Here is a 17,530-nt window from a genome sequence, read left to right as displayed (position 1 = left end):
CACCTTTGAAAATAATCTGTGCTGTAACGAAAACACTTAGATTGTGAGTGGAAGCATTTTATTGAAATCGCCTAACCATGTCAGACAAGTTCGTGAAATATGTAGGGCAAGTCTTCTAAAATAGGTTTTTTGTTATCCCCACACTACACTGTCGATCTAAAATGGGATACAGTGTGTACAATCAGCACACAGCTCAAGGCGAGTTTACATGGAATCTACACTGAAAAGAACCATGTACAAATGCAATGTACAAGGGGCTGTGTGTAGATTGCACTGGGCTTTGCCAGCCCTGCATTGGAATACAGCTGGCTATGAGTGAGTGTGTGTTGGGGAGTTGTACACAAAGAAATACCAGGATAGTTTATCACACACACACAGTTTTCAACTAGTGCATGCACTGTATACTATAGCTCTACACACAGTTTGGATGTAAAGTACACACACAAACCTTTGTCTGCATTGTAGCTTGTACATGTAGGGAGGCATACAGAAACATAATATGAGTCTGTGCCCCTCATTCAATACACAGATAATACTCCGAACAGAATTGTTTATATTGTGAACATCATAACCGTTATGCTCATACATGTAGCTCGATCATCTTTTCTTTTGCATGACTTGCTTCCCCCAACCTGTGGATTGCAATTCTCTCCCTCTCTCTGTCTCTCTCTCTCTCTCTCGTTCTATCTCTTTCATCCCTCTCTCCTCACAAATACTCTCTCGTTATCTCTCTCTCATTCTAGGGTGTTTCTACTATAATGTTTATGTACATGTATATGCTGGAAAGGCATGAATTTGTGGATTGCATTTTAGATTTAATCCCTAAAATATTCAAAGAATAACTGCACGGCCGAAACATATTTATATTTTATTAGATGCATGTTTTAGCTCGGCTTTCAGGAAATTTATATTCCCAAAATTTCCTTTCACATGTACTCACAACTTTTACATTCAATTTATTTGATCATAATTTGTACAAATGATTGATATCAGTATGTGCATTGCAGTGAAGCAATTTGCAAGAAAATGATGTGAATAACAATAGGGCCAATACTGTCTATTGATTGTTTCCCCTCCATACACATGTAGTAGACATGTGCCTGTAAATCACGATAGGAATTTAAGAACAATACAAATTAACCAAAATTGGGCCTATAAAGTCATATCCCCGGATACAATCAATAAAAATCAATATTGTGTATGTTTTTCCACTGTTTTTCTATTATTTTCAATATTATGTTCTTTCCACTTTCCATTTTCATTGCTGTTGTTGATGTGTTGATGTTATTTTCCAGCATTAAAGGGTAGCTACATGTACAAATCAAGGGACTAAGGAAAGGGTGATTTTCCTTTGCCAGAAATGAGGCCTTTTCATTTATAGGCTTCCCCAGAACTTCTGAAACAGGAGGCTGCAAGCACTTTATAGTTATAGTACCATCATACCATGCAATGATAGAGCAATGACTTGGGGTGCGTTTAAGCAATTTTTGAAGCGATTTGTAGAAACCGTGATTCTGCAGAATACAAAACGCATCTTTTTCAGCATTTCATGTTTGTGTTATGAAACACATTTATCTTTATGACACACAAAAAATTCCTTGAAATCGCTTGAATGCTACCGTGTTTTCAACTAAACGTCTTCGAAAGCTGTGTGTCTAGGGTGAAAAAGTGTCGCTTGAACTCACCCTGTCCCTCAATTATGTCAAATGTAAATAGTTTAGCTACATGTAGCGGTATATACATGTATGTATACAATGAATGTTGGTAGTCTGAAGGGGGATAAATTGCTAATGCTCAATATGAGCGGCCTTTTGCATTTTCTCTTCAGTATATAATCCATCATGCAATACATTTGCACAGCTGTTCTTCATTTTATCATCAGATCTTGAAAATGGGAAATTACATGTGGAGCACATACTGTACATGTGCAAGTTTGCAAATTGAAAATTCACATTTTCAGGGCTTTATCATGCAGAGTCTGTTCAAACATCCATTAATACATACATGTAGAGTTCACAACTACATTATTCAAACCCTTACTTAGTTTTGTAATTCTTTAAGAATGTCAAAATATATAACCGGTACATGTACTGTACATGCATGTTCCAGCATTTTCGTGAAATTTGTTCAGATTCTTGCCACAAAAAGGGCTGTTCTGAACATTTTGTCCAAATTTCATGAAACATTCTGGTGTTTAGTAATCAACCGCTTTACTAACACAATAAAATTGTAAGCATATTATTTAAAGAAAAGTTGTTCATAACAACCAGAAATATTGCCCGACATAGCAACCTGACATGTATACAGACTGGATTCCAAGTATTGTAGTTCATTCATTCCCCAGGAAGAGTATGTTAGTAGACCGATATATTCAACTGCTTAACCAGATACTCAAAAAATGGGCTACAGTTCAGAGTAGCAAATCAGCACTGCAAGCTACAAGAACCATGTGGTTGCATTGTTTTGATTCTTGCCAGCCAGTCCCCTGATCATGTTGGTAGTTACCATGGCAACAGAACAGAACCTAAACCACTCAACAATCTTGCACCAGTTTGAAGCTCTTTGGATCTACACACAGTACTGTCAGAGCACCAATGAAACTTCATTACATACTACTGGTATTTATTTACATAAACATCTAGACCAAAAAGTAAAATGTAAAGCCTTCAGTACATACGCTGGAAAATGTAGGTTGTCCATAATATTGATCCAACACTTGACCTGGCGACATTTGGTCCGCACATTATTTTGTCATAGGATAAGAGCTCAAGAGGCAATTAAGTCTTACCAAGTTAGATTTTTATCTAGAGTAGTACAGTATGGTAAAGTGTAGGCCTACATGTACATGTACATACATATTAATTGTGTAAATTTGATTTCCAGGGTAGATATTCAGAATTTTGGAGAAACAGACTTTACTGGAGTGTGCATATTGTCAGGGTAAGTTTGTAATTGTTGTAAACTATCTGGCCTAGTGTGTAAAACCATGTTACATGTAGGTCCATGGTGCAACATACTACATACATCTGTACACTGTAGCATTCCATCTTTGTTGCACTACTTATTGGCCTAGAACTGAGGCTACTAAAAGAAACAGCCCCCCCCCCCCCCCCCTCCTCACCTGGACAAACAAAAGCAAAGTTGACCTAATAGCCCTCAACTTTTTATGGATGAGGGTGATTTTTAGCAATTCCCTCACCAAGAGGAACTAAAAAAAAAAAAAAAATCATATGTTTAGGGCCAGAGCAGAAGCAACTCATACACTTTAGTACAGAGATACATGTACATGTAGGCGAGCATCTTTCTGCCTTCAAACAGATGATGTCAATGTACATGTACACAGGGAAAAAAATAATATTTATTTTTCGGGGGCTACTTTTCAAGCTTGCCTGCATGAATATAACATTCTAAAATTTGTTTTGCATTGAACTCTAGACCCCTCTATGCAAATTTATGGGGGCTCTTTTCTGATTTTCGGGGGCTCTTTTGGGCATTTCGGGGGCTAATTCGCCCTGAGCCCCCGTGTATTTTTTTCACTGCATGTACATGTATGTACATGTACTGTATGTGTGTACAGTGGTAGAAGAAAAAAAGAAAGAAAAGTGTCAAAAGACATAAAAAAAGAATATATGCTGTAGCTCCCAGAAATTACCTTGCATGCAGAGTATGTAATGCAGTACATGTCTAGATAGCCAATCATGCCTATAGATTGTACTATACTTTTGACCTCTACTTCATGTAGCTTCATGTATGTATTTTTAGCCACAATTTAGTACACGAAGCCTGTACAGTATGTAAAGGGCAATATAAACTTGGCGAAGCTTTAGGGCCTATCCATCACAGCACTGAATAAAGTCAACATGTGTCCATGAGAGAGGTTTAAATTGAAAAACATGGGATCAATTTGTACAACTGTTGCTCAAAACTGTTGCTCATCATTGATGCTAAAAAATAAAATAGTCAAAACGCAATTTTCAATTCATCACATACAGTACATGTACATGTACAGTCAAACAAGTACAATGTCCTTCAAACAAATGCAAGTTTACACTCTGACTCAGTCTTCTAACTCTAATTGATATCAAGTTGCAATGAATTAATCGCAACTGTTTATAAGACAGGGTCTTGATTTTGATCTGTTACATATGACAATTAACATCATTTTACATAAAAGATAACATAATTTTCAGAATACACGATTGTAGTGTATCCACTGTAAATGCCTATGCATTTTCTTCTATCTCTGCCCTGTCCTATCTATTTTGACTGTAAACAACTTAACCTTTTGAAGTATAGACCTAGATATGGGTATTTTAAACAGCCCCTTTACATTCTTGACACAATGAAAGCATTTCATACAAATATTCTGCTTGAAGCAACTGAGGTACAATATCTGTGATAATACACATGTTTGTGTGGTCAAATTGTGCCACAAATGTGTTTGTACTACATGTGTAAGTAAAGTACATGCATTCTGTAGTATCCATTTATTTGTTGTTGTTGTTGTTGTTCTCAGTGGAAAACAAACAGATGTAACATAACATGTTCATTAGGGTCATTTACACTTGGAACAAAACATGCCAATCCGGGGCCTGACCGCGAGCTTTCTGTGAAGTTTGCTAGGCAACTATTAAAGCCAAACCAGAAAAGATGCCATGCCAGGAGCCTTCCAAGCCGGTGTGATTGTCAGAAATGTCCATGTGATATTAATGGTAATGTTCACAGTAGCGGCTGACAAGTCGCGAATTGTCACATGACTTTCTGCATTTCCGGATTATTACCAATATAATGGCAGTGCCTGGGTCAAAGGTGGAGAAGTAAAAAAAACAGCAATACATCACTGAGCTTTTCAGCGCAAGTGTAAACGGTAGCGCTGAAAAAACGCGATGTTTGTCACGCAATTTTCGGCACTTCCGGATTGTTACCAATTTAATGGGTCTGGGTCAAAGGTCGAGAAGACCACACATGCGCATTACCGACCAAAGCACACCAAATCATCGCTGCGCTTTTCAGTTGGTGAGTTTCAGCGCAAGTATAAACGGTAGCGGGAAAGAAAAAAATCGTGATTTCTTTAAATGAGGTTTTTGACAGTATAAATGCGCCTACCTACATGTATTATAGCTGAATTCACGTCATTTCACTTTAAAAATTATACTTTTACTGTGCATACATGTGCAAACCATTATGAATACATGTTACAGTATGTTTTGGTAATACATTTTTGGTCTTTCAAGTTCAAAAGTTCACCCATACTACCAGTGTGAGTGAAAATGTAGACAACTACACAGTGTACAGCATGTAGCAAAGACAATATTTCAAATGACCACTGCTACAAGTACAACAAAGGCCAGTTACAATTCAGCAGGGAGGCCTTTTAGATCTTCCATTTGCTTTGTTACTCATCATCATTTTGTTGTCTTTTCCTAGCTCTTTGTCTTGGAGCCCCCTGTAGATAGGGAAGCAGGGCAGCATCAACTGTACTAGGAAATGGGTCAGGGGTTCTTTTGTTATCAATGCAGGCCTATTATTCTCTAATACCCTTTTCACATCTACCAAATATTGCTTAACCCCGGGAAATAGGTGGGGCTAAGGGGGCTCTTAGCCCCACCAATTCCTTCCTTAGCCCCACCAATTACCCGGGGTAATTTTAGCCGGCTTTCTGTTCACATTACGTTTTGCCAAAGTGGGCTAACCCCACAAATAGTACGGGACTATCTGGCCCTGCAAAATAGCAGGGTTAGCCGGGCAATTGCGGGGTTAGCCGGGCAATTGTGGTGCTAAGCTGCGTAGTGTGAATCCGAACCGGGCTAAGGAGAAGCGGGGCTAAGCAACAGCCAATCACAGACAGCGTGGTCGTGTGGTCGTGAATTTGCATTTATCGCGCGCTATGCATGCAGTTCACGTTACGCATGCATGCAGTTCACGTTACGCATGCGCGGTAGCAAAAGCATTAATATTCATGAGCTATCGAATAGTCCGGGGCTAAGGCGAACGTAGTGTGAATCGCGTGAAATTTCTTAACCCCGGCTAAGCACATAGTCCGGGGTTAAGAACATAGATGTGAACAGCAAAAAAAATAGTATGGGGTTAAGGATAGTATGGGGTTAAGGATAGTCCGGGGTTAAGAAAAATAGATGTGAAAAGGGTATAAGTCAATGAGCTCCCCCAGTCCCTCGAAAACAGAAGCATCTGGTAAAGAGATAAATTATGCATGGCAAATTGCAAAGTATGCATTTTAGTTTAAGTTTGAGTTTCAAGAAGGAAATTATAATGAAACTTGTTGAATACATGTATGTACAGTATGGTTTTATACTATTGAACTTTGATTTCATAAAAATGTGTGTGCCATGATATTTCAATGTTATCAATGAATCTTTCAATAATTTCAGTGTTAACCCTTAATGAGCTCCCAGTCCCTTGCTTCAATGATGTGTACAATGAATGTATTCTGACTAATAAGACCGGAAGAACAGAAGCATCTGGTAACATGTATATATATTTTATGCATGACAAAATGCAAAGTATGCATTTTAATGTTAAGTTTGTGTTTCAAGAAGGAAATTATAATGAAATTTGTTGAATATGATCTTGTACCGTTGAACCTTAATTTGAAGAGAAAATAAACGCATGTGCCACTGCTTTTTTCAATAATCTTTCCATTATTGTCAGTGTTAACCTACATGTACATGTACAAGAATTGTTCAATGCCATTGTTTGGAGAAAAAAAAACTTCACTCTCAGCCAATGAGCTTCCATTGTCTCACTTTTTAAATGTTATGTACAGTGACTGTATTCTCACTAAGTTGGAAGAACAGAAGCATCTGGTAGATATATATTATGCATGACAAATTGCAAAGTATGCATAAATGTTAAAGGGATAGTTGAGTTCTGTTGCAGAGGGCGCTACCCAAAATATTTTTTTTTGTGAGATAATGAAAAACCGAGTGTCAAATTTGAAAGAACATACAATTTAAATGACAAAATCATCTTTGTGTGATCAAAATCGGTTCAGAGACGGCTGAAATATCCATAAATATAACCATTTCTAATATTTGTGCACCACCAGAAATATTAACTAATTTGAACCAGCCGTTGAAAAAATGAAATAGCGCCTTAAATACATTTTATTCCATTCAATGCCGATGTTGGGTTTTTGTTGGCTTTTTCGTGTTGGTTTGATTGCGAACAACCAGCCGGCCCATGTATTGTTATTATTAATTAATTAATTAATTAATTAACGATCACCATATTTTTTTAAAAGTAGAGCTGAACTGGTATGATCCGATTGGCTAAATTTCACACATTTTTGGGGTCTAAAATTACCTTCATAGCAATTTTAGGTCCTAAAAGACCAGTAGAAATGGCATTCATAAGAATACATTGTAAGAGCAATTAATAAGAGCAATTAATAAGAGCAATTAATAAGAGCAATAACCATGCACTTTGAAGGCATTTGCAGTCTGAAAAAGACTGAAATGAAGTTCTAGTTTCAAGAAGGAAATTACGGTATAATGAAACTTGTTGAATGTGGTCTTACAACTATTGAAAATGTTTGATAGGAACACTCTCAGACAAGCCTATTGATAGAATCCTAACTTGAAAGATTTGTTGTTGTGGTGTGGTCCATAAATTAACCCCTCTGTCAATTATCACTGATTGTCTTAGGCTGCGTTTAAGCTCAATTTTGAAGGCAGAATGAGCGATATGAAACGCTCATCGTAAACGCTCATCGTAATCGCAGTTCCACGGTGTACTGTTTATGCTCACTTCTCTGGCTCCTACAGGCAATTCTTGCTGGGTGGCCCTAATTGGTCTTGCAGCTGGATTCGCAAACCTGCACTGTGCATGCTACGTAGACCCACTACAGGTCAGTGCGTTGACCCCATTTAAACGCGTTTACAAATTGTAAACGCACCTTTTTGTGAGTTTATGATCGCCGATTTTCGGTGATTCTATAAAAGTGAGAAAGGACGCAACCGTGTTTTAAACTAAACGCGTAACAGATGCCTGATTCTGGCCAGAAAAAGTTGAGCATAAACACGCCCTAAGATAATCAAGGACGACAGCAATGTTCCATTTTACCAGAAAATTAGTTTGCATTACATTTCAAGAAATGTACATTGATTGAAAATTGATGTTTCATAGGATTTGCATTTAGGTGAATGCATGTTTTTTGCCCACTAAACTTGAATGTTCAGATACTTGAGTTTTTTTATTTGAAATCATTATTCTTATTTTAATTGCACTGCAAATATGTTACATGTATGCCTTGTTATTAGCATTTGATATTGTTGATGTTGTACAGATACTACAGAAGTTTTGATAATAAAAACATTTTTTCTTTTTATTATCCAGTCTTCAATGGACTTTTTTTTATCAGTTACAAACAGTAAACATTTGGGGTACAAGCACTAGGGCTAAGATTTAAAAAAACAGTCCAAAGTCACTGTCCAAAGTTGCACAGTTTACACAGACAAAATGGGTCACAAATGACAGGATTTGTCCACTCTTATCTGATGTCAATGATCTTTACACACAGAGATGTGATAACCATATCATTATTTATGCCATTCACAGGCATGTGGCCTTTGCAAATCTCATCATATTTGAATTTGCTTGTTTTATAATTCTTATTTTTCTCTTTCAATTTATTTCAATGTCATTGTGATTGTTCTTTTTATTCAAATGTGAAAAATAAAATGAATAAAACCACAACTTTGGGGTTGATTTCCTTCCTTTGCTCTTTTTTTTTCTTCTTTTCTTTATTACAATTTTATTTTACAGTTCACTTTATGTACATGTACATTGGAGTGCATTTAAGACAGTTTAAAAGACTAAACAATAATACACAAAGACTTAACAATATACATGTACAATATATTTGATCAAGTCATTCTGAAGTCGAACCGCTCAGTTGAAGGATGATTAATTCCCTTGTCCAGAGTTTCAAAACAACGATTCCAAATCTGGAACAGGATGTTATACAGTACATGTATGTACAAATGTAACCCACTACATGTACCTACTGGCACTGTGTGGTTCAAACATGAGAATTCAGTGGTCAATGGGTTAAGAATCGGATAAGTGAGGGCATTGAAAAACTGAGCGTATCCGCAATTTCTGAGAACAAAATGCATCGCATCATCGCATACACTGTAATATCAGAATACCTTCATAATGGTATGGCATTTAGCAGCAAAATGTCACAGCCTTGTAGGGGAAGGAGATATTAACAATGGAATTGATAATAATAACACCAAGGCAAGCACTTAAATAGACAGACATGTACACTGTGCATGTATGTAAATTAATTTGTGAAAAGCATATTACATAAACAATACAGGTAAATTATTGTTACAACTTACAAGTATGATGCTGTGTGCCCAGCAGAAAGGCAGGGAAGCTTTTCATACATCTGTACATGTAAATGGTGTAAAAGGAATCCCCTAGTAATGCCCTTTTGCTCGGCACATGATAGGGACTTTTAGATTTACACGACGAGAACGTGGACCGCCAAGTGTGACATCCTTTTAAGGTAATGTGACGTCCTTTTGAGGCACTGCCGGGCACGGCCCAGTGCCAAAGTCACACGCAGCAGTCCACGCTCTCGTCGTGTAAATCTATAAGTCCCTAATGTCTTCATCTAGATTCTAGCCATAAGTTTTCTTACCTGATGTAATGTTGTCTAATGACATAGCCAATCTGACTGCATCCAGGGGGAAATCCTAATACCTCACTCACGATATCCCATTTATGCTCGTTGGTGACCTGTTTCAAACAAGAAGACAATATTTGTTGTGAAAAAATAAATGCAAGAAGTACAGTTCAATAACTTGTAATGTACAATAGATGATGTAAAGTACATTGTAATAGGGCATTGGTCTTCAATCTAAATCTAATTTCTAAAGTTATTTCCCTTTTTCCTTTTGGAATGGAATGGAATCGATTGGATACGTCACCGGGCTGTGGATCACATGGTCTGTGGTTCAACTTCCACCGGCGGCACTAATGTCCTTCGCCAAGACATGAATCTACATCTCCCACACTCCACCCAGGTGAGATAAATGGTTACCTGGTAAGAACAAATTCCTTGAATGCTTGAGTGCTTTATCATGGAAGCTTGGTTAAAGCCAGGGTAATAGACCAGGAAGAATCATATTTTAGGTAAAGTTTTCATGTCATTAAAAATTCATAACTTTCTTAATATTTATCTGAATTTTGCTCAAACTTTTCTTGATGGGTTTGTCTGATTGTTCTGTTTCTATTAAAAGTAATCATTATTGGAGTGGACTTGCCCTTTAATACTGATGAGTCTACCTTTGGTAAATAAGACACACTGTTATTGTTTTTGGTTTTTTACAGCTCTACTGTATGTACAGTACCCATGAACTTGTTGTCCTTCACAGTAATGTTGTTGTTCGGTCGTTTACAACTGAGCTACAAATTGAATCTAATGTTTCATCACTCTAAACATGAACATATATCCAAACAAACAAAAAATCAACTTTTATTCATCTACAGGTGTATTGTCATTCTCATCTAGCTTTTCGATGAATGGAAACTATCAATAGTTCTTAATAATACAAGTAGAAAGAGTGCTCTTTCATAGAGAGGGTTGTGTGATTGTCTCATGGTACAGTGGTTCAGTCACTTGACTTTCAATCCAAAGGTTAGGGATCAAATCGCTGGTCAGCATCGATTAGCAAGACGTCATTAAATCTACATACATGCTCATTTGCCAATCCTACCCAGGTGTCTATTAATTAATGCCTTTAATACCTACAATGTACGTACATGTACATGAACTACGTTATCTTATCTTTATTATAAGCACTACAACAAGTGCTTTGCATCTGGCCGCTGAGATTCAATCAAGGTAAAGCACTTGTAGTTTGTTCAATAAACTACATACTTTTTAATCCAACTTGTGCAAATGTACGTTGAGGGATTTTGTTAGATCTTCTAACATGAACTGTAAGGCCCCCTCTTCCTCCCCCTTCTCCTTCTTAAATTGCAGAAAATTAAACAGTGGCCAAATAAAACGGCTGATTATTAAAAAAAAATACATTGTTAGTGTACAAGTAGTGTAGTCAATCAAACAAAACGTTCTACATGTACACTGTATGTTGTTCTTGCCTTTTTGATGAGCTACAAATGTTTTCCTGGTCATGTATTACCTTTATCTACTTCGTTCATACTTTTATCATGGCCAACATGATGCCGGGTTAGTGGTTACTTTCTCGTTTATTTTTAAAATAACTGCTAAAAACACTAGAAAATAACTTTTCAATGTAAAATTTAAAATCCCATTGTGTCATTCTCATAGTACTTCCCATTCAATTTTAAAATAGACATAAAGTATGGTATGCACATGTTAATTGAAGTCTAGTGCAGATGCTTTTCTTGTTATATTTGTTGTTGTTTTGTTGAACTGTTTTAAAAGGTCAATGTTGAAAACCTGAACATGCGTAGTTTTTGGGACTTGGTGTTTGTGAATAAAGTGATCAATTATTTACTTTTACTTTCCTTTCTTTCTTTTTTTGGATGGACATCACTATACAGTGTATATTATTTAAAAGTACAGTACACGAACATGTACATGTGTATTATTTGCTGGCTTTCAATTTTTCATTTCGCTGCAAATCTATTGACGGTTGGCAGTCGACTAATATCTCAAAAACTTCAAAATTCTTCCAACATAGCTCAGAATTGCTGGTTGGAACAATCAGACTACCGGTACTTCAAAAGGAATGAAGTAAACAGTAAACTTCAACAGGACGCATACCAAATTCAAGTTTGATGATGATGACAATGGTGGTGGTGGTGATGACGATGAAGATGATGATGAAAACACTGATATAGATCTACGCAATTATCAAGTTAAGCTGAAATTGTGTGAGCAGGATGGATCATCAGTATCATCATGCTAACATTGTAACAATTGACATAAACATTACAAATTGAAATTAGCAGTGAACCCAATCCAAATTCACAATTTTAATGGTCACAGACATTATTATTGCATAATATTACAAATTTACATCTTAACTAAAGTCTAGACTAAGCACCTACATTCTTTTTAAAGCCAAGCTGAAAACTTGATTGAAAACACCGATTTTATTCTCTTCCAACTTGATTCTAACATGTCCAACTTTTCACAAACTTCTCTCTCAGACTCAGACAGTTTCAACATGCATTCCAACACCAACAAGTTGCACACACAACGGCACGCAGTCTCTCCTCCGCGATAAAGGCTAGTTAAAGCATTTGTCATTTTTTTCCTTTTTCTTACCTTCACGACTCCCCCGAGCGCAACAACTTTCGAATATAGCAGGTACAAATCCAAGTCTCTGCCCGACACTTTGGGCATCCGGAACATAGCCGGCTGTACACTGCGGAACAAAAGAAAAGAGAAACACACGTGAGATTTATCGGTAGAAAACAATGCCCACGACCAGAATTCTGGCCAGAATGAATGAAAGTATGTGAGCGAGTGAACGAAACATGAACCACACACAACTCACCCTTTTGTCGCATGATACTGTCGAAGTGCATGGAGAAATTCCCTTTTCTCCCGTTCGTAGCTGAACGGATCTTTGTCCAAAAACTTGGCCATGATTATCCTCCAGCTCTTCCCGTGCACCTTTCGCGAGTTTTTCTAGTGTTAGGTCATCTGTTAATGAATATCCTCAGGCTCCAAGTGGCGCATCAATTTAAATTTCGGCAGAGAGCTCCGCAAAAACTACAACTGAGCTGATTTTGCAGAGCACCCGTTTGTTCTCATGCGATTCCAACGGAGCTTACACAGCTTGAAATACGGTCAGTTTTACACATTCATGTGGCGAAAATGACTGATTATGAGTGTTTGAAACACGGACCGGTATACGCGCTGATTAATAATACGCCGACTTCCAAAATCGAACGAAGGTTTTCGATGAAACGAATCTACTCAAAGTTCAACACCGTCGGTAGAGTCGTCCACGAAATCTCGAACGCTAACAAAAAGGTCCGAAATATAGCGAGCTCGATGAATGTACAATTCATGTAGTGACGCTCAATTCGTGCTATAGGGGTTACGTCTATTGAACAATTGTCCATACCCCTATCCAAGATGGCGTCTTCCATAAGCTGCAAGACTGGTAATCCTTTCTCGTATAGTTTGCCGCGTAGACCGACACACAGAATAAATACATTGCAGTGCTATCAATCTATCACGAGGCGAAGTCGCTCATGCAAATTTGTACACGTAAAAGGTTGAATTTGCATTTGCCATAAAAGGAAAGCATATCACACGATTTTTGTTTTCTATAAATCAACTAATTTCAAGGTGACAGTAATTTTATTGGGCAAGCTTGATGCATTTCACCGTCTAAATATGTCATTTATCGATGATTAAGCTCCTGCTGATAGGGAGAAGCATAGCTTGCGGAAAGTTATCGACAAAGACATGCATACAAAGGATTGGTCTATGAGTGACTATGCATTATTGTCTCGAAGCATAATGACATATTTTCCCTTCTTTTTTCATCAGCTCTTTCATTCGCCAAACACGTTGCATGTGCCAATTTATCTTCACATTTTAGGACAGTTCTATTACGGAGTAATCTTTCTTTGTTACAACTAAATCATTATTTTAATAGCTCATCAATGTTTCAGCCGGGAACGTTTGAGTTTTGTTTCTAGTTTTAAATCTTAAACAAATCACAGAAGAGTTAAAATGACACGACCAGTAAGAAGTGCCCTGTATTTGTTTTTGATCGTTTCAATGCAAAATAATTTCAAAGACTTATTTTTTCAGTCAAACTTTCGTCCACAGTTGTTCGAGATTCCAACAACTTGTTACCATGGCAACTTAAATCAAGAGTGATAGTGACACAATGTAATAAAGGGAATGGGCTTATATCCCATTTAATTAATAAGGGGGATCATTACATAATGAACTACTGTATGCGAATTTGCCACTACTCTGCACCGTGCTGTAAGACGCGAACAGCGCAAGTTGCAGATGATGCGACGAGTAGTATAAAGAGACTAATGAAGAAAATAACAACACGGTGCGAACCCGACACACACACTCACTCCCACACGTGTTCCACATTGTGCGTGAGGGTGAGCGGAGTGTGTGGGTGTTAGGGGCTTCCCCCAAAATCCTTCTTCCAACAACACGGTGACATCACAACGGCGTTTGAAATCTTCGCGCACTGGACCGAGATTCCCCCAACAAGAATTATAACCGCGGAGTAGAGTGCATAACAGAGGAGAGAGAGAAAGAGCAATGCACATTACATGTGCTACGTGGGATGCAGGCATATAGCGGTTCGCTATGTTTTTCGAAGATAGTCGAGGGTTCGTTTTATATCAGTGCATGCCCAATGCACATAGGATAGCACACAATGCATTTTGCAAGCACTATTGTATATAATGCACGCATAGGCAACCAATACACCTCTTAACTTCCATTTATATTTCGTTAAATTCATATCGACATCTCCAAAATAGGCCTGTTTGCATTTTTCCTATATGTAGCAAGGGCGGGTCCATAATAATTATGAGCAGTGGCGTAATGAGCAACAAAAACGTTCTTTGAGGGGGGGGGGGGAGCAGAAAGAAAAAAAAACAACAGAAGATCATGTCAATTCAGCAACATTTGTCAATCACTGGTATCGAAATATAAATAAGCCATATTTGAATTTTATTGGAGGGGCACACCCCCCCCCCAATCAGTACGCCGATAAGTGTGAGAAAAGCAGAGGAGGGGTGCACACTGCCGAATATTATATATCACTATCTAGGGTAGGCTTATATTTATTGGTGTACTGAAGTAAAGAAATTCCGTATTGGGTTTAAACTTCAGAATGGACACAGTAGTTTGTGCCCCCCCCCCCCCCCCCCCCCCCCGCGCCATGATTAACATTGCGTGCAATGATCTCGGTTGATTTTCTTGAAATTCATCAATTGAATAAAACAGGGACTATCATTGATTCACTAATATCAGTGTAAAAAATAAAGAAATAATCAGCAATATACAGCTACTGAAATTGGAGACAAGCAAAGTTTAATTTGAAGAAGACAAAAACAAACGTAACAAATCAAACAGCTTCTGAACAATGTAGAGTTATGAAATCATTCCAGGGGAAGACTATCAGAACACTTACACTTTTATTGTCGAATGGAGCATAGGTTCTTGAAATATGCGTGAAGCCAGGGAAAATTAAAAGAAAACCACCAAAATATAGAATAGTTTAGTCTTTCGCAACGATTGCTACAGCCATTAAATCATTTAATGGAAAGAATGTAAGAAAACTTTAAAAAATGTATTCAAGACTGCAAAAGTAATTTAAGGTTTTAATGGTCTCACGACTCCATCTTTTATTTCCTCTTACTTGCCATGGTGAAATCATCTCATTTGCTTTTTCAATGCTGTCAGGATTTTAATGAGCTTTTGTAACCATCATTTTTTTTTAAAATATCTTTCGTTTCATTTAAAGCCCATCTGCACTAGTTTGGCCAGGAGGGAGTAGACCTCTCTGCATGGTCAATGACAGGTGATTATCTCATCAAATCAGCTCTCAATTATCATAAGAAAAAGGGGACCATGGGGACCAATGGTCACCGATTTTGCAATGTTTGCTATATAGAGGGCGCAAGTAGCTATAAGTAGTGCAATGGAGCTTCAACATTATTGATTTTCAACATGACTTGTATTAAGGCTTTCAAATTTTGAATTTGTTTATCTACATGTTCGTACATTTTGAAATAGATAAAACAGACCACATGTGTTATGTTCTTGTTGTCAGCATCACTTTATCAATCAAACTTGTAAAAAAAAAAAATTATTTCTGCTTTTTTCCAAACCAAGATAATGATTATCTGGGTGGACTTCAAATTACTTACATAATGCAAGGCATTAAAGACAAGTTGAACAAAATACAGCATGACGATCATACTGTTGGGAAGAAAAAAAGGATCCATAATTATGGACACGCTTTTAAGAACTGATTTCCATTTGCGATAATTTTGTTATCCAGTATGCGGGTGTTAATTGCAATCACGTTTATATTCATTCACCGTTAAAGGTAATGCAAAGTTTGGGGAAATTTTGAAAATTGGGTGGATAGTGATTCTTTACAATTTTGATATATTTGGATGCCCCTGTGGATGCATCATAAACCCAATAAAATTTTGCCCCTAAAACACTTCTGCTTTCGAGAAAAGTTGAATATAACAATGTACCGGTACTGCCGGTAAATTTTAATTTATTCCAAATGGCGCCTGCAGCCGTGCAATGGTAGCTGCGACCATGAAAATTTCAGAATATGTAGTTGTGATATATATAATTTCCAAATGGGAGTAGCTAATTGGTCGATTTTAGTCAAGAAACATTGTTTTATAGCTTAATTAATATCTTGACCTTGACCCTATAAAACATAAAGAGTATATATTATTTACAATTTCATAACTTTCGACTCGATTTCAACCGCGACAACGATCACTGAATATTGTAGGATCGTATATGCTTACAATATGTTCATTTGAACCAAATTCATGACCCCATACCAAAACGTACCTTTAAACAGGACATATGTAACAGAAATTTACAGGATGTGTAACAAACGATGTTGGAGGTTATGGTATCATTTTTTTTTTACAATTTACGTCCTATTTATATTATGATAGAGCGGATAACTGAAATGTGTACATGAAAGAGATAGGAATTAATATTGCGTATTTTTATTTCATTACGGTCATTACATGAGTTGTATTAAAGGCATCGTTTAACAATGTAAAATCTGAGATGCATACCCCCCCCCCCCTACGTGTTATCAGTGTTTGTGATATGGAAGCCCTAAAACATTGTGCTTAAACATGATCATAAAGTGCCTCAAGAAGTAAACAATCTCTGAGTGACCGGTTTTACCATAATCATTTCCCCAATAGATTGTAGTGTTATAAAAACCGTTAGGAAAACGAGTATGAAATTTCGATTTCCCATCATAAATATCTTGACAATCGGAGAGGCAATCGGCTCGTACAAATCATGGGATTCCTGACTGACCTAAAGGTTTATAATTATGATTGCAGCATGAGTTCAATCCAGGCTTTTGTTTCAGAATCTGAGGCAATGTTACCGAGTAACTCTGTAAATCTCGAATTAAGGCAACCACGCTATCATAATGTGCAATAGAAATTACTGACACTAGCCAGCGATTGCAGTCTAGATAAACTATTACTAAGAAAATATAAACTTTGAACTTATGCTCCGTAGCTATCTACCATGATGGCATATCCTGGGCTCATCAGTGACAAATGACAGTTTTTGTTATAAGCTACTAAAATTCTTGCTTCTGATTGGTTATCAGCAGATTTGTCACTGATTTTTGTCATTTGTCATTGAAAAAAGGCTTTGTGAAACGGGTCCCAGATGTAGGGGAAGATGGGGATGGAATCCCATACATGAGGGGCCCGGGGGGGGGGGGGTGTCTGTGTCTGACCTATTGCAAACCGTATTTATTGTTTTTATTCATAGCCT

At 37.3% G+C, this 17,530-nt stretch overlaps 1 protein-coding gene across 1 annotated transcript in view; it reads right to left on the bottom strand.

The window, feature by feature from the left end:
* LOC589213 (AT-rich interactive domain-containing protein 2) overlaps positions 1-13,042 on the bottom strand; it is a 40,605-nt gene extending 27,563 nt beyond the window's left edge. Inside the window, exons 1-3 of the mRNA XM_030988760.1 lie at positions 12,525-13,042; positions 12,293-12,392; positions 9,671-9,768 (exon numbers count right to left, since the gene is read on the bottom strand). Coding sequence (XP_030844620.1) covers positions 9,671-9,768; positions 12,293-12,392; positions 12,525-12,616 — 290 coding nt within the window. The 5' untranslated portion in view covers positions 12,617-13,042. The remainder of the gene's footprint in view (positions 1-9,670; positions 9,769-12,292; positions 12,393-12,524) is intronic.
* Between the last annotated feature and the right edge of the window lie 4,488 nt (positions 13,043-17,530).

This window comes from Strongylocentrotus purpuratus, unplaced genomic scaffold (genome assembly GCF_000002235.5).
Source record: "Strongylocentrotus purpuratus isolate Spur 01 unplaced genomic scaffold, Spur_5.0 spur5_scaffold_17, whole genome shotgun sequence".
In the NCBI taxonomy this organism is placed as follows: Eukaryota; Metazoa; Echinodermata; class Echinoidea; order Camarodonta; family Strongylocentrotidae; genus Strongylocentrotus; species Strongylocentrotus purpuratus.
Note: the sequence above shows the minus strand (reverse complement) of the source record. Positions and strands in the feature narration are given on the sequence as shown.